Consider the following 22,907-nt stretch of genomic DNA (forward strand, 5'->3'; position numbering starts at 1 on the left):
ATTTTTCCCCTGGTGGTGAGTTTTTGAACTTTTTTTTTTTTTCTTTTCCCCCCGCAGAAAATAAATTTCCATAACCTCCTTTACAAGATTCCCAAGTTTGTTAACCATTTGGTCCGGTAGTTTTCCTTTTAGGACCATTTCAAAGTGAAACTTTAATTATAACCACCATGTAAATTAAACTTTAAAAGTTTGACAGTTTGGTTCAAGTCCCAGCTTTAAAAATATATATTTGAATATAAATTTTTATATTAATCCTCTTAGAAAGAATGTTTTAAGAAGCTAATTTTTCTCTCACGTTATAGATTGTATAAAAAAACATGATTTTTAATATGATTTAGATTGTTTCAGCCGATATAAGAATCAGGTCACTCGGTGGTACAGAATAAACACTGCTGGACTGTTTTATTTCTTTGTCATTTAGCAAAAAATCTTTTAATTAAAATATTATCCTTTGGACTTTAAACTTTATTTATCGTTAAAATGACTAGAAAATGAAAAGCTATCTTCAGCTGAAACGCAATTTATGTAACTGATATTTAAAAAAAATTGACAAGAATGCAAAATTTATGGAGTCTAGCAAGCAAAAAATCTTAATTTTCTTGTGTGAGCACTGAAAATAACTGTAGAAGGAAAGAAGAAAATTAGGGAGAAAAATAAACAAAAATTTGCAGGGAAATTTGGCTGTCAGACATACCAAGATGGTTAAAAAGGTTGGACGCTTTTGAATATACTTTCAGGATACTTCAAAGAATTTAGGTGTTCAAAGAGAAAACACTTGGACGTGTACACCAGCAAATACTATCAATTGAGCTTGTGTTAACAGAAAAGACAAAAACGATATCATTGTGGATTAAAATGAAGAGCTACTGGTTTTATACTATATAGTTGCATAAATTTAAATTACGTTATAGAACATCGTATCGTATCGTAAACGAAGAATCCCATGATTTCTCAGTCGAATTAATTGAAAATTCAGGAATTTATCCAGTGATGTATGTGGATGTCACCTAAAAACGTTTTTTTTCCCCTCCTGATGAAACAGCAGCCGAGCGGTAAATTCACTGAACACTGGTAGTTCGGTCCAAGGTTCGAATCCTACAAATGGGCTGGCTGCATGGCGTTTTCATGGTTTTCCCCATGTGTAACATGTATATGAGCCAGTTTTCCTTAGAAAGTCCTCCACGAAGGCATCCCTTCCCTTAGGCAGATAGCCCTAGTGTTATAATTAAATAATAGTTGTTATAATTAAATAAAGCAAAACATCTTGATGAAACCAGTCTTTCCTTTCATCTCATACCTTCAAAATGCTTAGCCTCTAAAGACTAGTAAAGGCTGCGACTAAATACTGATGAAATGGATTGAATTGGATTATTAAGTTACGGCAAAGCAGGGCTGTCTGCCTAAAAGGAAGGATTCCTTCGTGAAGAACTTTCTAAGGGAAACCAGCTGGCATACACATTACACATGAGAAAATCCACGAAAACAGCCATGCAACCAGCCTGTTTACCAGGATTGGAACCCCGGAGTGTTCAGTGACTTTACCGCTTGGCCGTTTGTGGGCCTTTATGAAATGGAAGGTGATAACTTTATTTAAAATGATTGTCAGAAATACCAAGATGTTTCGAAAAGTTGGATGCTTTTTAATATATACTTACAAAATGCCTAAAGAAAAAGAGCAAGAATGAAGCAGAATGCCTGAAGAAAAATTAATTTTTGCGTAAAATTTAGTATTTTTATTTTTTTAAAATTTAAAACTTTTTAATCTTATGATATTTGATTCTTGCGATTTCAAAAATAAAATATTTGACTAAAATATGAATAACATTTTAAGAAACCAAATTTAGGATAAAATTGTGTGAAGCAGTGGGCACGATGATAAAACTGTTTAAAGCACTGTATGCAAATTCAGAAGTCAAACAACAAGTTTTGTTGTTTGACTTCTGAATTAGTATTTATTCGGCATGTTATTGGGTCTTAATCACTGTATGCAAGTCATCCTAAGTTAAAATGTTGGTTATACATCTCTCTTATTTATATATATCTTTTCTGAATGGAATATTAAAAGGCGTGTTAACTGTGTTTTACTGTAGTTTCTCTTTTAATATCTGCAGTTTTGAAATGCATCATAGTCTGGGTTACAAAGTATTCTTCCGAAATAAATGCAATTCAAATAAATAAAATCAAATTCTGGAAAATTTATATTAATAAATATATTTAAAATGCTCAATTCGAATGAATAAATAGAAAGTTTTAAAATAATTATCTAAAGAGACAATGCAACACTAACAATTGCAACACTAACTAAAGGTCTAAAAATTTTAAATTTACTTAAAATAGTAACTATGACTAAAAATATAGTATAAAGAAAACTATTTGAAAAAAAAAATAATAAACAATGCACCTTTGATTTAAACTACACAGTTTGAATGAGTAAATAGAAATTTTTAAAACAGTTATTCGAAAGAAACCATGCAACTTAAACAATTAAAATGAAATTCGAAAAAGAAAAAATACCTAAAATAATAACAATTATAATTAAAAATATCATATGAAGACTATTATCTGAAAAAAGGAATGATCGTGACTTCCCCCCCCCTCACGGACGAGGTAGAAAGGGAAATGAAAATAGGTTGTCATATATTAAGAAGTTCGCCAAGTGTGAACTTTTCTTGACGCGATTGAAAAAACAAGCACCAACATAAACTGTTGAATGTGTCCATAAATTTCGCACCAAATTTTACAAAATTTAGTATCTAGGCATAATTTGAGTCTTAGAATTGAAATATGCAAAAAAAAAAAAGTAGTATGTTATTTCAGAAAAAGTCTGATTTTGTGTCAAAATACCTATGTTAGAATAGTGTTATATATAAATGTAATATAAATATAAATATCCTAAGTCGTGCTTTCGAGACATAAAGAACGCAATTTGAATTTTGTGAATTGGCCCAGTAGAAGGAGAGATATAGAACTATCCCCCCCTTTTTTTTTTTTGAGCAGTGTACATCTGTGCTGCTGTTATCTTTTAAAATTATTCACTCAAAAGATTTTTCTAGGCTTTTGAACAACGGTATACTGAAATGACAAATAATTAGGGTGAACAATATGTGTGTGGAGAAAATGCTTGAGGAAATAAGTAATTCTTTAAACAGGGTTTGTTGTATTCAGTGCAGGTGTACAAGACTTTTATTCTAGATTGAGAAAATGGGATAAGAATAAATAAGTTTCAGGTAAGAACACACTTCCGAGCAGATGAATTCGTGGAAGTAGAAGTTAAATATTTTTGCTTTCTCCTGTCGTTTGAAGCCAATATTTTTAAGTGAACATCAAAGGCTTTAGTAAATTGCATTTTAATTGAAATACAGTTGCTCTAGATTCTTTTTAGTGGTAAATATTGCTTTTGCAAAAAGGAAACAAACACAGTGCTGGTATGCAAAGTCATTCAAGTTCTATAAGAAATTGCTGCAACAAGGCTATCTGCTGCTATGAAAAGCTCCATACGTGAGTGGAAGAAAAAGGAAATTCAATAATTAATATGTCAAAGAAAAATGTGTTTTGTATAAAGGAGTAATGAAATGGCCTATTCTAGAAGAAAGTGTTACGAATTGAGTCCTAGAGAATTGCCAGAATGGATTAATTGTAACAAGAAACAGCATACATTTATTTGATTTACAGTGTACGAAAAAGAATGCAAATGAAAATGAAAACTTTAAAGCAAACTTTATGTTGACGTAATCAATTTACGGCACAGAATAATTTAGTACTGTGAGAAAAAACAAAAACTTCACAAAGGCTTTCAAAAGATTTGGGCACCAAATTGTTTTGTTTCTAGAAGTATGTTATTGGCCTTTGAAAGGAAAAAAAAATACTGTCCTCTCTAGTATTGGAAATATGGATGAAACTCCAGTAATGTTTGATACGATAGGAAATAAAACAATTGATGTGAAAGGAACAAAAACAGTTCACATAAAAAAAAACAGGTCGTGAGACGTCTCATCTCATCATAGTCTTTTCCTGCTTAGTGGGCAGTACAAAATTAAAATCCGTAGTTATTTTTAAAAGAAAGATGATGTCAAGGTGTTATTTTCCAAATGATGTTTTCATTCATGTTCACAGAAGGACAAGAACAGTGTAAAATTGTGGATAAGAAATGTTTGGGAAAAACATCCTGTGGCATTCAAGAATCCAGAAAGTATTTTAGATTAGATTCTGTTTACAGATAATTTTGAAATTGAAGATAAGAAGATATTGATGAAAGGGTGTAACACAGACATGGCAATTATTATCATTAGTTCAGCCTTTAGATGTCTGTATCAATAAACTATTCAAAGAAAATTTAAAACAACAGTAGAATATGCGAGTGTCAGAAGACGAAAACATTTACAAAAGAAGGCGAAATGTATCATGCTAGTCTAGAAATAATGTGTGAGTGGATAATAAAATGGAATGAAATTAAGCCTGACATAATTCAGTAATAATCTAGATGGAATGGAAGATGATTATTTATTTATGGATCAGAGTAATAATGATGAAGATGAAATAGAAATTAACCATATGCCTTGAGTACAGGAGACGAATTTGATGAATTTTTCATGTTATCCAATAATAGAAATCTGTAAGTTCATAAGGTATATCATTTCATAAATCTAATTATGCTAATTTTTTCTTTTTTTTTAAATCTATCGTTTTTATATCAGACGTATAATATGCACCTATTAATTTTGATGTAATTTTTTTATGTATTAAAAGTGTGCATTATATGCCAGAATATACAGTGCATTTAAGTGCAGTTTTCTTTCAGATTTGTGATTTGTTAATTTTAATTTTGTGAATTGTTGTTTGAATTGTTTTCATCAAGTCCTAGAAATGAGCAAGGTAAAATATCTGAATAAGAAAAGGAAAATGGGCTCAGATTATATTTGTTATTTTTGTATGACATAGCATTAGATGTTTTAAAGAAAAAACGCATAATTTCTATAATTCATAGAAAACATAATTCTTTTATATTATATGCTTAAATTAATTTAAATAAAATAAATTAAATATAATTTACAAGGAACTAAATCTAAATTGTATGTAGTAAATTAAAAACTAAAAAAAATTTAGTCATATATCTGATTATAAAAATTTTACATTCAAAGCCTGAAAAGTAATTTGTAGTTCTTATTAAAAATTTTCTAAATTTATGTTTTTTTTAATTGGGATTTTTTGAATGAAAAGATTAGCTTCAGTTTTATTAAATATTTTTAGGATAATAATTTTTTATCTCTTTTTGTTTCCTAAACTTAATTTTTTTTTTAAAATTTGAAATATTTCAGTCTTCTTCGAGAGGCAGAGCCATTAAATGAGAAACATATCTCAGAACCTTTGAATGGCCAGGAAGATGAAGATAGCAGAGAAATGAGAGTAGTAGAAGAGAGACAGCTTTTAAGCCGTTATGGGATATGGCTACTAGTTGGTCTTTGTACACCAAATGAAAACACACCAGATGTAATGTATATTTAATTTTTATATTAGTAAGATCTGAAGATAAATGCTATTTTAGACAGATTATTTTTTATAGTAAGAACTGTATAGCTCATACTGATTTATTTTTTGTTTCTTCCTGTTCACTTAGTAATGTATAAATTGTAAGAATAGTTATCTAAATATTGATTTTATGAAGCATTTAAACATTACTATAATATCACCGATAAGAACTTGACGAAAGTAACCTTTAATGTACAATACATGACAAATGTATTTACAAAGTTATGTAATAAAACATACACACACAAAAAAAAAAAAAAAAAACAAGTCCATTAAAATTAATATTCAGTTTATAATTTTGAATGTTTAACATGTAATGTAATACATTGATGAGCCAAAACATTATGACCATTCCCACATTTTACAATGAACTCATCTGGATGACATGGAGGACACTTAATTAAGTTGGAATAATATTTAACTGCTGCTGGAAAATGTAAGGAATTATTCTTGAACTTACTTTTGTGAGTGATGAGAAAGGCTGCTGACCTAAGAGAATTTGATAGAGGGCAGATTGTAATGGCCCGAGGACTCAGAACGAGTGTCTCCAAATCTTAAGACTGGCAGGTTGTTAATGATCTGCCATTGTTAGCATTGATGCAAAGTGGATAAATGACGGTGAAACCAGCAGTAGATGCAAAGATGTTGGATGTTCATGCATCATCAAAGAAAAAGTACTTTGGAGACTGTCCCACTTAGTAGAGCAAAACTATCGCCAAACAGTCCAAGTGCAAGTATTTCGGAACACACAGTTCAGTAAAAACTGTTAGATATGGGAGTGCACAACAGACATCCCATTTGTGTGTCTCTGTTGACCAAGCATCAATGTCAACTATGTGTGTAGCGGAACATCAAAACTGGACCATGGGTAAGTGGAAGACAGTTGCCTGGTCAGATGAATCATGATTTCTCATTCGTCACATTCATGGTTGTGTCAGGGTATGCTATCTTCCAGGTGAATAGTTGCTCCTCCCTCTACATCATGTCATACACAGGCTGGAGGACATTCTTATGAGTGGCTCTGGGACCCTTATGTGTGGTAGAATACAGCATGAAAGCTGCAGACTATCTGAACATAACTGCAGATCAGTTGCATCCTTACATGGTGTCCATCTTTCCAGCTGGAAATGGAATCTTCCAGCATGCCCCATGTTGCAAGGCTCGAATTGTGGTGGAGTGGTTCAAGAAGCATAAAGATGAATTCTATTTAATGTCCTGGCCACCTAACTCGCTGGATCTTAACCTGATAGAGCACATTTGGGATGTCATTGGAGCAGCAGCTCAGACTTCAAGCACCACCATGTCAAAATATCTCGACATTGCGTGACCACTGCTTAGTAATTTGGTACAACCTGTCTCCAGTCATCTACTAAGAACTTGTTGCATCCAAGCCAAGATGAGATGCAGCTGGTTTGCAGGCCAAAGATCGCTCAACCCGTTTTTGAGTAGGTGGTCATAATGCTTTAGCTCTTCAGTGTATAATAAAATTAAATTTAAATTTAACTAATAACATTTCATCTAAATGTTATTTACATGCAACATTTAGATAAAAGCTTATTTACGAACAATATGACACAAGAGTTTAATTAAATAAAAAAATCGTTGCTTTGTTTTCAAGAAATCAATCAAATATATGTTTTTCTTTTAGTTTTCAAAACTGAGCAGCTCTTTTTGAGTTATAAACTTCATAAGCATCAAATGTTATCAACATAAATCTTGCAACAATATTGTAAAAAGTTAATCTGTTATTTTTAATATCATCATGTTTTCATTAAAATTGCATCTGCTCTTTCAGCATGAAAAAGTTCATCAAAAAATATTCTTTGTTTATGAAGCTATTCTTGAAACAATATATTGGGTCATACAAAAAGTCTCCATGGTTTTTTGCCACTAAATGGTTAGGTTAGGTTATATAATTATGGCAAAGCCTTGAGGGCTGTCTGCCTAAGGGGAGGGATGCCTTCGTGGAGGACTTTCTAAGGAAAATTGGCTCGTTTACACGTTACACATGGAGAAAACTATGAAAACACCCATGCAGCCATCCCGTTTGCAGGATTTGAACTACCAGTGTTCAGCGACTTTACCACTCAGCCGCTGGTGGGCCGCCACTAGGTGGTATTGATGCATATACATCCGGCAATACTCACCCGATTGTCTCAAACGCAAACATGTTTAAAAGGTGACATTCAGCTTCTGTTGTTTGTTAAGATAGTTTCCTAATTCGTTGCTCATGTGAAAAGTTATATTGATTTGAAAATGGGTGAAATATCTGAAGAAATACGCATGTGATGCTTTTTTACTATAAGAAAGGTGAAAATGCTGCAAAAATATGCAGAAATGTTTGTGTTGTGTGTGGTGAGAATTTTGTGAGTGAACGAAAGACCCAGGAGTAGTTTGCTCAATTCCATTCCGGAAATTTCGATGTCAAAGATGCACCTCCCTCTGGTTGGCCAGCCACAGGAAAAGTCAATGAAAGTTTGCAACTGGTGGTGCAAGACTGGAGGGCAAGCTGTGTCAGGAAATAGCAGAGGCACTAAAACATCAACCACATGACAGTTTGTAATCATTTGAAAAGAGTGGGTTATGAAAAGAAGCTCAATGTTTAGCTGCCACATAAATTACAACTTGGTGAAACCATCCATTCGGCCCTGTACTGTGCACAATTCGACCGTTTGAACGAAGCACTATAGAAAGAATGACCAAAATTGGCCAAAAGAAAGGGTGTTCCATCATGACAATGCGTGGCCATGCACATCTTTGATGACTCTGAAAAAATTGAGGGAACTTGGCTGGAAAGTTTTGATGCATCCACCGTATAGCCGGGGCCTTGCACCATCTGACTACCATTTGTTTTAGTCTCTGCAAAACTCTCTTAATGGTAAAAATTGGCCAACCAAAGTGCCATTGAAAATCACTTGGCCAAGTTTCTCAACGATAAATCACAGAAGTTCTGCACCGATGGAATTATGAAAAAAGGTCATAGATAACAATGGTCAATATGTACTTGATTGAAATTGACTTTCAATAAAGAAAATTTTTATTCAAAAATGTACCAAGTTCTGATGTTATTTCTCAAATAAAAAAAGTAGCACATGAAACTAAATTTACTCACTGCTGCATTCATCGTGAAGTTTTAGTAGCCAAAACAATCCCTGGAAGCCTGAAAATCATTTTCAATCAATCTTTAAAAATTTGTTCATTTTATTAAAAGCCGAACTTCAAGAATATTTACAATTTTATGTCAAGAGATGGCATGAAGATGAAATGATTTTGTTACATACCAAAGAAAGGTGGTTATCCAGAGGCAAAGTTTAAAATTATCTTTTTGGATTTCGATCAGAAATTGAAATTTTCTTCTGTGATTAAATATTTGAATTGCAAAAATGTTTATTTAGGGAATTATGGCTGGCACGTTTAGCATATTTAGCTGATATTTATGCAAAGTTGAATGAAATAAATTTAGGATTACAAGGACAAAATGTTAATTTGTTTATCTTTAGAAATAAAATAAATGCAATTATAAAAAAACTCGAGCTAATTTATCAGAGATTTGGATAATAATATTTTAAGCTTTTCACCACTTTTAGAAAGTTTTCTAACTGAAAATTTGAAAATAAAAGACATTGTCCGACATTAAAAACCATTGTTTTCGTTGATAAATAATTTCAAAATGTACTTTCCTGAGGATTATGAAAAAGAAAATTGAACTGGAAATCCATTTTGTTCCAATGTACCTGAAATTTTATTTCGTGGAAAAAAAAAGGACAATTGATAGAAATTTCCTGTGATCGTACTCAAAGATTTCAAAAATATTACGCTTGCAAACTTTTGGCTGAACCGAAAAAATAATTAAAAAGTATTTCAAATAAAGCTGTTAAATTTTTATTGCCTTTTTGCACAACGTATTTGTGTGAACAAGGATTTTCTTCTGTGTCATATTTAAAAAATAAATACAGAACAAAATTAAAAGTGGATCCTAATTTATGGTTAAAACTAAGTGAAATAAGACCAGCCATAAGGAAATTGATCTCTCTTAAACAGGGTGGAATTTCGCAGTAAATTTTAAAGTACTATTATAACTTAAATCAAAATCTTAAAGATAAATATAGTAACAAATTTTTAATCTAATATTTTTTATGCATGCATATTTAATACAAATAGCCAATATGTTGTTCAAATGGCAAATTTTATTTAATATATATATATAGAGAGAGAGAGAGAGAGAGAGAAACTGAAAAATAATCATTGTAAAACGTGGTGGTACTGAAGTTTTTCAATTGCTGCTGATGTATTTTATACACATAAAGTACTTTTCCTGCACTTGCTAATATTGTGATTCATTGTTTTTCTTCCTCATTGTACTATACCATATACATTTGAATACTTTGCAGCTGAAATTGTGTTTATGTACATAAAAGAATTTCTGTTCTGTATCCATGACCATACTGTAGTTTTAAGAGAAAAAGGAAAGCCCTATAGCCTATTTTTGTTTTGAAATAAAACTGATGCTTTTTTTTTTTTTTTTTTTTTCCTGAGTTTGGAATAAGTATATTATATTATAAAATCTGAGGTCACCAATTATGTTCAAATTGAATTATTACATGGAAGCTTCATCATTCAGAAATACAAGGTGTGCCCGTAAATGGACAAATTAAAAGACCAAATGATTAAAAAAAAAATAAATAAATAAATAAAAATAAAAAATAAAATAAATAAATAAATAAAAATAAAAAATAAAAAAAAATTTGATGGAATAAATGTATGTTTAGAAAAATTGCCATCTCAATTCTTGTTGAAGCTAGTGTAAACTGGTAATTTTGTCAGTTGCATATCAAAATATTGGAATCATTTTCATTTACTGAGGAAACATTGTAAAAAAAAAATTGCTTCGACGAGGAATAATGTTATAACATTACATTTTGTTACAGATTAGGTAAATATGCTACCAAAGCATTAGAGATGATTAAAAAAGGTGTATGGTGATGCATCATTATCAAGAACACATGTGTATGAATAGTTCAATTGCTTTAAATGTGGGCATGAAATCATTGGAGATGAAACAATAGAGTGCCTTTCAACTTCAGATGTTATGCATATTTTGCAAACAGTTAGTTCCAGTGCCTATAAAGAGCATTTTGATGACCTGAAGAAACACTAGGAAAATTGCATAGATTCCTCTGTTGAATTTTTTGAAGGAAATAAATTTGTTTGAAATTTAGTAATCTTTTTTATAATATTTATAAGAATTTTCTGGTTACGTTATGGCTGCACATTGTAGTTTTGGCAATTCAGACAATGAATTAAAGAATAGATTTTATCTAAAACAATAATCTTTGTAAAACTTTTCAATTATTTTTATATGCAAAATATTCTTTTTATTTAGAGTAACCTTGGTAATTCAGATTCTAAGTTAATAACTTAGTGTAGCCTTTTTTTAATGCATCAGTCATAAAGTGTCAAAATCAATTTTGTTACATCATTGAAAGTTTTTCATTTTTCTTTAATGTAATTTATAAATAAATTGAAATTTATTTATTTTTATTATTATTTAAAGACTGTTGCAAAGAAAAGTAATACTTTGACCTTGAATATTCAAAGCTTTGCTAAAGTAGGAAATTGTGATAAAAAGCATTAATGCAAGATTTTATATAAAATGAGTATCTAATTTTATAAAGTATTTATTTTATTTGAAACTTTTATTATAATAAATATAAAATTTTTATAAGAAATTCCATATTATCCCTAGGAGTCATTAGGCCGTCTGCTGAGCATGTTATTCCAATGGTTTAGTTATACGGCTTGTTTACCTGATGGTAAGGCATAAATTTTAAGCATTTATATAAATTACACAGTATTTTTGCATACCTCATTTATTCTTAATGGAAAAATTTTTTTATTTCATGATTCACTCATACAAATTAGTATTTGAGTATAAAATAAAGCAAATTTTTTTGAAAGAATTTATGTTTATTTATAGTTTTTTGGAGGGAATGCTAGAGTTAATATTTATGTAATTTATCTGATGTTCATCATCAGACTCATTTATATTCTATCTGAATACTAGAACCCTTTGATTTTAGTTATCTAAAAATCATGTGAGAAAAGTCTAAGCATTCTGGCATATGCATATAGACATAAGAAATCCAGTATCCAGATTTCTTTTATTACTATCAACATAAGGAATTTTTCTAAAAAATTTTTATGTTGATAGTAATAACTTAATAGTTATAACTTCATATCTTTACTAACAGAAAACACTTTATTTGTTTATAAAATAATGAAATTATTTATGTGATGTTTTAAAGCAAAAACTTTCCTTCAAAATGAAATCTTTTCATCATTTAAAAGTGATTTCTGCATATTTGGATATATGTGTGCTTGTGTTAGTAATTTTACTTTCATTAAAATTATTTTTAAATCCATTAATATTTTAAATAGGAATCTTATAAATTTCTTTTCATTAGATCAAGCTGGGAATGCTCTAGAGCGATTAAAGGCTGAGGTAAGCTATGTCCTGTTTTATTTTCAGGTCATTTACAATGAAAGATTATGGATTGATTCAGAATTTGTTAAAAGAAAATAATTTTTTAAAATTTATGTACTTTCATTTTGAAACTTGAATGAAAAATATTAATTATTAAACAAAATGAAATAAATTATGAAATGAAATTATGTCTCTTAAGAATCGAAAATTTTAATTTTTCGTATCTAATTCTTTTCCCTCTTTAATATGAATTGCAGTCTTTTTGTATGAAATTATTGATTAGCCTCACAGGAAAGTGAATTTTGTTTGATTTAAATGATCCTTTTTTCTAGCCAAATTTCTGAAATTAAAAAAAAAAAAAAAAAAAAAAAAAAAATTTTGGTTTCTGATTTTAATATTCTGTACTACACATTAGCAAATACACATTATTTATGTACTATTAAAAGCAGAAATAAGGAAATATGTTCATTTAAAAATAGAAATAAAGAAATTATCAATACTGTTGGGTTTAAGGGTTATTAACTTACATATCACAGAATTTTCAAGCTGTATAACAGTTTATAATTATTTAATTGTCATTCAGCAGTCTTATTTTCAGATACTGTATTTGTTATTTATGTTTTAGTATTATTATTATTATTATTTGTACTCTTTTAAGGTGAAGCATTATGAAAATAACATTAATGAGAATGTTAAAAAATAAGACGGAAATTCTGAAAATTTCACTTAAAAACTGATGAATGCAATTTTAAACTTTGTTGCAAGATTGCTAAATATGAAATTGTTATAAATGACAATGTAAAAACAGTATATATACATTATAAATTCAGAAACACATCCAATAGTCTTTTGCATTCTTTGTAATATTTTAAATAAGTGGGTATATGCTTCTAATGTAGGAAATTGTACTTTATGTTTGCATATGCAGTACTTTCAGAGTAAATTTAATACATGTTGCAATTTTTACTTTCCACACACTACCTGTAATAAGTTTTCTACTTTTCAAAATCTCCCATTTCAATGAAAAATTAATATTTACTTATCACTTCCTAGGAGATAATCAAATTGAATTTAATTATTAAAATTATATATTTATCATTATGAAAACTTCTAGCATAAACAATGGATATAAATTGTCTTAATTATTTTGAAATACAAATTACTGTTCTTTATTCTTCTTAAATGAGTTCTGATGTTGTCCTTTAGAATATTCTTCTTGCGATACTGTGTTTGTAAATATTCAGTCTAAAATAATAAATCATGTTGATCATTCACTCTTAGTATCATGATTGTCTTATGTATCGTGTGGTGTAAAAATAATGTAGCACCATATTAAAATATGTGCAGAGATTAGTCGTTTAGTGGATGTGATAAACAGATTGTAACACAATCATCTACATTTCCTTCTCTTTCATGAACGTAAATAAACTCGTAATTTTAGCTATAAGTGTTTTATTCTTAAAAATTGCTAAAAAAATAGAGCAGTTCCTTTTCAGTAGCTAACTGAAATTTTAAAATTTATATTGGTGTGGGTGTTAGTTTCAAGCAGAATTACTTTAGTGGATGAGATGGAGGTAGATGCAACTTTAAAATAAGGCTGTATTGATCCTAATTTACTGATGAAGACTGTAAGATCTAAAAAGAAAAAACTGCTAATTACACACTGTCTTTAAATAAATTATGAAATACAGAGTTTATGTTTTTAAGAAAAGGATATGGCAAAGGTAATGCTATTTTAAGATCCAGTTAATTATTGTCTCAGAAAGCAATGCTGTTGGAGACAATATTTATGATTTGTGTTCCTCAGGCTTTTTTTTTTTTTTTAGTTTGCTGTTTTTATTATGCTTATTCATATATACTATTAATTAGAAAAGAAAAGTACCCAAAATACTGAAATTCACTTTTAAATTCTTTTTAATTATGATATATATATATTTCTTCTATTTTATTTTCAATTATTATCCTTGAACTTTGATATAATGTAGTAATAACTTTTACTTAATGTTACTTAAATATTTACAAGACTTATTTGATAATAAAATAACAAGATTTTTGATATTATCATAAAATAATAAATTTTTAATTAAGACTTTTAGAAATGCTTCTTATTTGCTTTTGAACTGCATATTATTCATTACCTGCTTCATTAAGTACATAATTCTGTACTATACACTGGTGGGAAAATTAAAGAAACAATTATAAAATTCATGCAACTTCAATGATTTTGAAGATAAAAACATGGAACACTTGCACAAGTCATTTATTTTGTTGTCTCTAACATATTTTCAAAATGCAAAATGCTGTTTCTTCAAAAAATCAATTTAAATAAAGTGGGTTAGGGAAATATTAATGTAACAAATTTTTAGAGATACAAACAAAAAAAATAAAAAATAAAAAAAAAAAAAAAAGAAGAAAAGAAAAGTTTCAGATTTTAAATTACACCTAAAGAGGCGTGTTTTTAACGTTTTGTGTGTAACCTTTATATATTAAATATCATCTTCTTCACACTTAAACCGTAAATTTCAGTTCAATAGCAATATCGCAAAATAATTTTTAAATGAGCCTATCTGAATGAGAATTTCCGATACACAGTTCCGCACTTTGGAGATAAAAAGGTGCCCACCCCCTGTAGATTATTGCCATTGCTCACTTTCAAATCCTTGAGTTTGTTAATCAAAAATTCGTTAAAGTTTTACCAAATATGAAATCGATAATAAAACAAATTCGAAATTTCAAATTTGGTCTTCCACTTGCCCATATTCGTAGGAGGATTGCATCATTCAAAATTCGATGGCTCTATGTACCGTTGTTTTATCACAATGCGAGAAATATACATACATTTATGCAGATTTTTCATTATTTAATTTCTTCATATATAATGTAGGACTCTAACATTTGGTGGCAGCAGTTTGAATAGTGAAACGGAAATTTATAGCGATTCAGTGCAAAATCTCAAAACGAAAACAATAGTCCTTCAGGGATAAAGCCCCTTTGGACTAATAAGGTGCATGGTCACCCCTGATTGAAAGACAAGCTTTACAGCAATTTTCTATGTTGTGTACTAGATTTTCTAGGAGCTCTGTGGTAACAAAATATATTCAAGGTGAATAGTGCCATGAAGCTCTTTGAAAGGTGCTAGGTGAGGGCTGCAATGATGCAAGCCAGCATCCTAGTGTGTCTCACATATATTCCATTAGATTTAAATCCAAAAAATATGAGGCCAATATATCCACTGGATTCCTTTAACCTCAAGATAATCAGCTGCTAATGCTGTGCGATGGGAATGAACATTGTTCATCAGGAGAAAGTTAATACTGATTTCACCTCTAAACAACTTGATGTAAATTTAGAAAACCTCATCTTTGTACATTTCAGCATTCATGGTTGCCCTGGTAAAAATGTGTAGGTCAACGTGGCCATTCAAAATGATGTCTGCCCGTACCATGAATCTACCACCTTTGTACCAATGTCTTTCATGAATATTTTCATGAATTATTGCATGTGCTTTGTTCATGCGAGATTGAAAAATATCTGGAATCAATCTCCAAATAAAAATGTAATGTATCAGTAGAGATAATTTCACTCCATTTCCTAGTATTCCAGTCATGATGATCTTGACACCACTGCAACTAGGCCCATTTTGAAGTCCCAAGTTACTGGAACACAAATTATGGGTTTCTCTGCATACAGCCTTCTGCTATGCAGCCCGTCACTTATAGTATATTTAGATAGTGGAGTTCTTGTAATTATAATAAACTTCTTTGCAATATGGGCTGAGGTTAATTTTCTATTTATTTTTAAAATGTCAAGCGATGGTTCTGAGAGTCTCTTGTGGAACATTTTTTACTTAACCTGGTTCTTTGCATACATGACCAGTATCTAAAGTTTCCAGATTCTTTAGATAATGTGTTTGGCTACTGTCATGTCTTTACACCTGTGTCAGTGACTGCCTTGCTTCCAATCTCCTTAATCACATGCCATTTGTCACAATTTGACAGATATTTCATTGTCTATGTGCAAAACTTTTATCTAACTACTAGCGCAGTTCTTGAAATTAGAGTTTGAAGCACCCTTTCACTTTCTCTTTTACACAAGCTGAAAAAGCAGGCAAAAAAATTGCATATCTCTGTGTAGCAAAGGTGAATTTCATTGAAATATACTGTAAGAGTGATATTGTTGCGTTTTTTTTCCTGACACCAGTTGTTACGTTATTTTCCCTTTATTTCATGTATGTACGGGGTTCGTGTGGATTTGGAGTGAATAACGACGACAGCACTTGATGGAATATTGAAACACACTTTATTTAGCCAATATTAATCAGGACAGCTCCAAAGTCGCGTTTTAGTCGTCGAAGAACTACTATAAACTCCCTGGAACAATCAGCGACACAGCCTTCACACTGTCAGGCAATAACAGTGGAGACAGCTTCACGGCAAAGCAGCAGAGTACAGCTACCGACTCTGTGATCGTTCTCGGAACTCCACGTACTCTTGAGACTCGCCATGTTACATCTGGGGATGCACTCGACGACACACAGAGCACAGCTTCCGACTCTTCGGTTCAGTCATTCCCGGAGCTCAACATGCTCTCTCGACGATGCACTAACCGCGAGACTCTTTTGGTGCACTCGTAGAGCCACTCGGCACTTGCTGCCCGGCTGTCAACTCGATTGACTCGCTAGACGAGACACCAACTCAATACTAACTCTCTCTCACTCCAGACGAGGCACTCTGGCTCGCCCTCTCGATGAAGCACACACTCTATGACTGACTATCAGCTTGCTAGATGAGGCAAACACTGACTGACTGCGGACTAGCAGGGTTTATATAGCTTTCGGCTTGTGTTCGAGAACATTCTGGGCTAAACGGGTAAGAATTCGTTCCAGAAGGTTCTCCATCCATCGATGGTATATCGCCAAATGTAGCCAAATGGACGATTTCTCATCAAATGTGGCAACCCTGTCTTCCATTGCTATTTTATGGCAACCCTAAAACTGCTTTGCGGGGAAGCCATCTTACCACGTTTGGACATTTCATAACAATATTGCAGTAATTTTTACCTCATGTATGTATATTCATTCCATTAACTATATTTTCATAATTATCTTCTTTTTTTTTATGAAGTACATTCATGGATGGCTGATGGAAGTTGCTAAAAGTCGCTTTGAAGTATTTGTTTCATGTTTGTTACCTCATCCAGTAGATTATGCTAAAGTAGGTGGTCACTGGTGAGTGTCTTTTAAAAAATAATCTTATTTTAATTTAAAGCTTTTTTGTTTTAAATTGTAATTTTCCTAGATTGTTTTTAGACTTTAATCATAGTTATTATGGTAGATGATTCCTTTATCATTCAGCTGTGTATATTTCTTTTGCTTATATGAACACATTAATGAATTTTTTTAAATCATTTTATGGGGCTGTTTTAATTACAAAAACGAGTAGTTGTTTTACTGTCTTTTTAAAAATTGAAACAGAACATATCTTATTTTCTTGCTGTAGTGTATATAGATTACATGACTCAATCCTTTTCTGCAGAATAACACTGTGGATTTTATGATTGCTCCAGAATCTTTGTTCAGTAATGAACAGTTAACAAATCAAAACATAATTCTAGAAGTAAAAGCTATTTTTTCATATTGTTTCATTTTTACAGTAGAAGCCTGACTATTTGACATTGTGCTGACTGGAAAGCTCAAGTAACCGGAATATTAAGAAAATTGGGAAAAATTTTTCACTTAAAAATTTAGTAAATGAGAGATGTGTAATGCCATTATAGAACTAGTAATATTATTGTCAAATATACAGTGCCATCAAATAATGTGAGTTAGCTCCAATAATGGATAAACATGATGTCATAACACAATCACAAGTTCATCAGTTTGTTTTGGCTTTGTGTAAATCTGACTAATTCTTGATAAGCCAGTTATAACTTATATATAAGTTATAATGAAAAGATATAGGCTCAGTGTTTCCATCCCATTTTGAAAAATAATTAATAGTTGAGACTGCACGAAATGAAGTATTTTTGGAATTACAAGATCCAGGCATGCGACTTTTGATAAACAATGGTGCTATAATGTGAAAAATAATGATTAGCGAAATTAGTTTTCTATATACTACATCCATAGTTTGTATCTTTTTATTATCTAACTATGTAAAGAATGGCGTGTTCATTTAAACTTCTATTAGAATGATTGGCGACATCTCTGCCAACTTTCATGTTTGTCGAGATTTCGTAATAATCAAAATACATTGGCTTTTATGACTGTCATGCTTTTTTTTTAATTGTATGTAATTTTAAATGTAGGTTTTGATATTGAAGGTAGTAACAGATAAGAAAGACTGCTTTTATAATTTTAGAGTGGACATCTTTTGCATTGATTTGGGCTTTTCTAACATGAATTCCATTTTTTATATGCTCAGCTATCCAGAATTTTCATGTATCCAGAATTCAGTATTTCAAGAACTTTTTGGATAATCAAATTTTTACTGTAGTAGATACTAATCTTCTCTTAATGATTAAATATGGACTCAATTTTTAACCATCTGCATGATATAAATAGTCTGTGTATATTTTAACTTATATATGAAAAAGGAATATGCCAATTTAAAGCAGGGGCAAAATATTATTTCTCTTTTAAGAATAGGTTTGGTTTATTTTATTTGGTTATGGCAAAGCACATGAGATTATCTGTGTAAAGGGAGGAATGGCTTTGTTGAGGATTTTCTAAGGAAAACTTGCTCATATCCACATCACACATGGGAAAAACCACTTCCAGAATAGGAGCCCTGTTTTTATATCTCTTGAAATGTATAGAGTTTGTAAAATTAATGTCAATATAAGCCTGAATTTTACCAAAATTTTTGAAAGCATCTGGTACATTAAAAACAATGTATTGGCAAAATTAAGCAGTTTTGATGCAGCAAATTAAAATGGTATTATTAATGAGCTCAAATTTATGTGAAATGTGTTATGCATTAAATTTTGGTTATGTATATAATTTGAAGCTTAATCATAAGGAATTATGAAATCGTGAAGAAAATCACTGCAAAATTGAATTTCAGTTTCTTAATTCAGTTGCAGAAGGTAACCCAAATATAAAAATATAGTTCATTGAATCCAAAGATTTTTCGAAAATTATATTACTGACTGGACTTTGTTGAAATCATTGTTAATTGATGCTAAGATAACTACATAATCCAATTTATGTTCATAAAAAATTGGGAAAAGCAATGGCAAAATAGGCATACTGAGGCAAAATAGGTACTTGTTGCCAAGAAGTTTTAATCCTGATCCAAATTTATGGAAGATAATAATAAAAATTATTCCAATCCTAATTCATATTAATTTCAATAAGAAACTAGCTTTAGAGGGTTTTTTTTTTTTTTTTTTTTTTTTTTTGTTTTGTTTAGTTTGCACCTTAATAGATTTCTATATAGAATAATGTTCACTCATTTTTATTAAAAAAAGTTAGACCTTATGATAATATTAGTTTTATATTCTGTTACTGTATGCATTTTATGTTCTAGCTAAAAATATATTTATTGTTTAATTATTTTGTTGTGTTTCAGGGAATCTTGGCCATCATATCCTGTGCAAATCAAAGAAGGATTTAAAAGGTTGTTATGCCTTGTTCCATATGATATAATCACTTTAGAAGTAAGCCTTTTTTAAATTTAACAATAATATTTGTTTCTTCAGCATTATTTTCTGTTGTACAATCTAACAGTTAAATTCTATCATTTAACAGTTAAATGAGTTAAAATAACATGCTGAGTAATGACTATAGGAGGTGTTGATAAGGTGACAAGAATCAGTGTAAATAAATCTGCAGGATTAGTTTCGAAGTTTTAAATATAGAACTTTCTTCTTCAGCTTCAAAAGTTCAAATGGTAAACGTGAAGACTGTGCTCAGGTGATAAAAAATTTTGTCTTTTCTAATTCCTGCAAATTACGTTGATTCTTGTTGCTTTAACACCTCCTACATTCTAAAAGTTAATTAAATGTAATTCATACTTTTTAGTTATTGTACTTGAACTAATTAGTGTATGAGCTCTTTCTCACTCTGGATATTTATTACAAATATATAAATTCACTTCTGTTTTTATCTTCATGTACATTCATTAAATTTAGAGAAGTCTAAATTTCACTATTCAATCATAAGTTTATTGCCTTGAATGCATAAAATATTTTATTGAAATGTAACCCCTTAAAATTACATGAAATTTCTCATTCCACAGGTATTGCATTAAAATTTCTTGAAAATTTGAGATTTTTGTTAGTTTAATAACATGATCTTTATATTTTAAAGATTTGGGAGTATATAATGCCTTATTGGATGGATGCTTTTAGACATGAAGCCATTGAAGCTGAATTTACTGAACTAAAAATTCTTCTAAGGTAAAATTTATAGAATTTTTCCCCATTAACTGCAATTATGTCTTTGTTATTAAATGCATGTTCACTTTTTCATTATATTAATGTTTAATTTTTATATATTTTGTAATGATATTTATCCTGTGTTTTAGCATGTTATCATATGATGCTTTATAATTGTTACAGTAAAATTCTGGATCCTGACTTGAGTCCGCTTGGATTTAATACAAATGATATGTATAAATTTTTGAGCATGAGATTCAAAACCCATTCTGCTGCCATTCAAGAACAAGCTCTGTATTGGCTCCAAGTTAGTAATCTTACATAAATGAATATTATAAGTGAATGATGTTAATTGATGGATAACTATATGCATCTGTGGAAAAAGAATGACTTTATGTATGATAATGTATGCAAAAAATTTCCCCTGCTATTTATTGATTTAAGAGACAGGAATTTCTTGCATAATGATTTTTTTCAAAAATTGTCATTATAGTTCTCAACAGATCAGGAATTTTGAAATATAGTAATTAAAATCCTGTCTTGAGTAGTTAAATTCTTTATAAAATTTACTTTTACTTATTATTACTCTAAATAATAACATTTTTGGAGTGCTTCTCTTAATTGTTTTTTTTTTATTATTAACATTTATCTAACATTAATAAATAAATTCGAGCAAATAACCTATATCCTGCTTTTAATGCATTGTTACTGATCAGTGTTTTGAATAATGCAGCCCAGCATTATCATAATTTATGTTTTTGGAGTATTAAATTTTTATTACAAATTAAAAAGTGAAAGATTCTCTGCTATTTTAATATTTTCTTCTGTATGAAATTATTTGAGACTTAGCTTCAAAAATTTTATGCAGTTTTATTTATTGTAAAAGTCTTATAATTTTAAATGATTTAATTTAAGTGTTTATATTTCTTCTGTACATATTTCGTCTGCACTTATATTAATTTTGATGATAATATGGTGATAAATAATAATGTTTGCATACATTTATATAAAAACTACAATTAAAAAGTTATTCTTTTGGTATCAATTTTTGAAATTTTTCTTTTTTTAGAAGACTTTACTTTTTTGTAAGAAATTTATTTGATGTTAAAGCACACAAATTTTCTTTGTATTATTATAATTTGTAATTGTAATGATTTTATAATTATAAATTATATAGTGATAAGGATTCAATGGACTTTATGGCATGCCCTTGTCTTATGTTTAAAAATATTAATGATAATGTATAAAATAATTTCAAAATGTTATTAAAGTATTAATCATAGAATTTGCAAAGCAGCAATGAGAAAATTTGTAGTGAATATTGACTAAACAAATTAAGTACTTAAACAAGCAACTTAATTTAAGCTGCGTAGCACAGGCAAAATACAGTGATAATCTATAAGCAATACATGCACACATACTCATATTATGATAATAAGAACCAAACTGTTGCCACAAATGAAAAAAAAAAAAAAAAACAGCAATGACACAAAAGACATATAAATTCTATTCAAGAAAATTAAATAGTCTGATATGACAGAATTGAAGTTCCTTGAACTCCCAATTCTGTAATATCTACAACACCAGGATCTGTTCTTAGTTGTTTGAAAGATTTGTGAGGTAAAAGCTTGCTAAAGATGGTTCCATGTTGCTTTTCACTAGCAGTGTACTCAGTACCAAGTTCACCATTAAGAGTCTATCCAAATGGTGCTTAATATCAATATGCTTTGTTTCCTTGTGAAATTCTGGGTACTTGGATAAGCAAAAGCACTAATATTATCAACTCAAATATTATTGAGTATTATTTAATGAAGAAGTGTAATCATATAATCATCAGGGTTTGTACGTTCCTTAAGAGTCCTTAAAAGTCCTTAGATTTTTTGGAATCGATTTTTGGCCCTTAAAAGTCCTTAATTTTGGCCAAAATTGGTAGAAGGTCCTTAATTTTAATCATCTGAAATTTCTGTCTGTTTTTACGACTGCCATTTTGAGTGTGAATTAGCATTTTGGAGGAATATTTTTCGCGATTCAGTGACATATATGGTTATCTTTTGAATGGGTTCATGGTTTATAATTTGTTTCTATTTCTAATAGAAATGATGGGATACTCGGATTTCTAAGCAAGAAGTGAAACATAAGCATTTTGAAATTAATTTTTTTCTAATAAAGAGCTCTTAAACAACTTCTCGCTTTGGGGATGTGAATTCTTTTATTAAACGGCTCTAAATTTTGCGACTTATCAACATTTTGGCGATTTTAAGATTAGTTTTTATAGAAAATTTTTTAATTCCGAGATCTGAGAATTTTTCGACGATTTTTTTTAAAACATCGTAACATTGATAAATTTCATTAAAATAATGGTAATATATTGAAATTATATTTAAAAATAAGATTAAAATAAAACATTATTATTTTTTGCTGTCATATTATAAAGTTTCATTTTGGCAACTTATTATACAATATTTTTAATCTAAAAAATAAATAAGGTATAATGCTATAAAGCACGATTTACAAAACG

The 22,907-nt window shown here is 29.8% G+C and overlaps 1 protein-coding gene across 5 annotated transcripts in view; it reads left to right on the forward strand.

The window, feature by feature from the left end:
• Nucleotides 1-22,907, forward strand: part of unc79 (UNC-79 domain-containing protein) — a 167,990-nt gene that overhangs the window by 43,898 nt on the left and 101,185 nt on the right. For all 5 annotated transcript variants that reach the window (XM_085812910.1, XM_085812912.1, XM_085812911.1 and 2 more), the window contains 7 exons: nucleotides 5,316-5,487; nucleotides 11,273-11,339; nucleotides 11,991-12,028; nucleotides 17,134-17,237; nucleotides 19,582-19,669; nucleotides 20,322-20,410; nucleotides 20,573-20,696. In XM_085812910.1, the coding sequence (XP_085669036.1) occupies nucleotides 5,316-5,487; nucleotides 11,273-11,339; nucleotides 11,991-12,028; nucleotides 17,134-17,237; nucleotides 19,582-19,669; nucleotides 20,322-20,410; nucleotides 20,573-20,696 (682 nt within the window). The remainder of the gene's footprint in view (nucleotides 1-5,315; nucleotides 5,488-11,272; nucleotides 11,340-11,990; nucleotides 12,029-17,133; nucleotides 17,238-19,581; nucleotides 19,670-20,321; nucleotides 20,411-20,572; nucleotides 20,697-22,907) is intronic.

The sequence above is a fragment of the Stegodyphus dumicola genome, chromosome 3, assembly GCF_044657685.1.
Source record: "Stegodyphus dumicola isolate Sdum_Otavi_A_Nest chromosome 3, ASM4465768v1".
NCBI lineage: Eukaryota > Metazoa > Arthropoda > Arachnida > Araneae > Eresidae > Stegodyphus > Stegodyphus dumicola.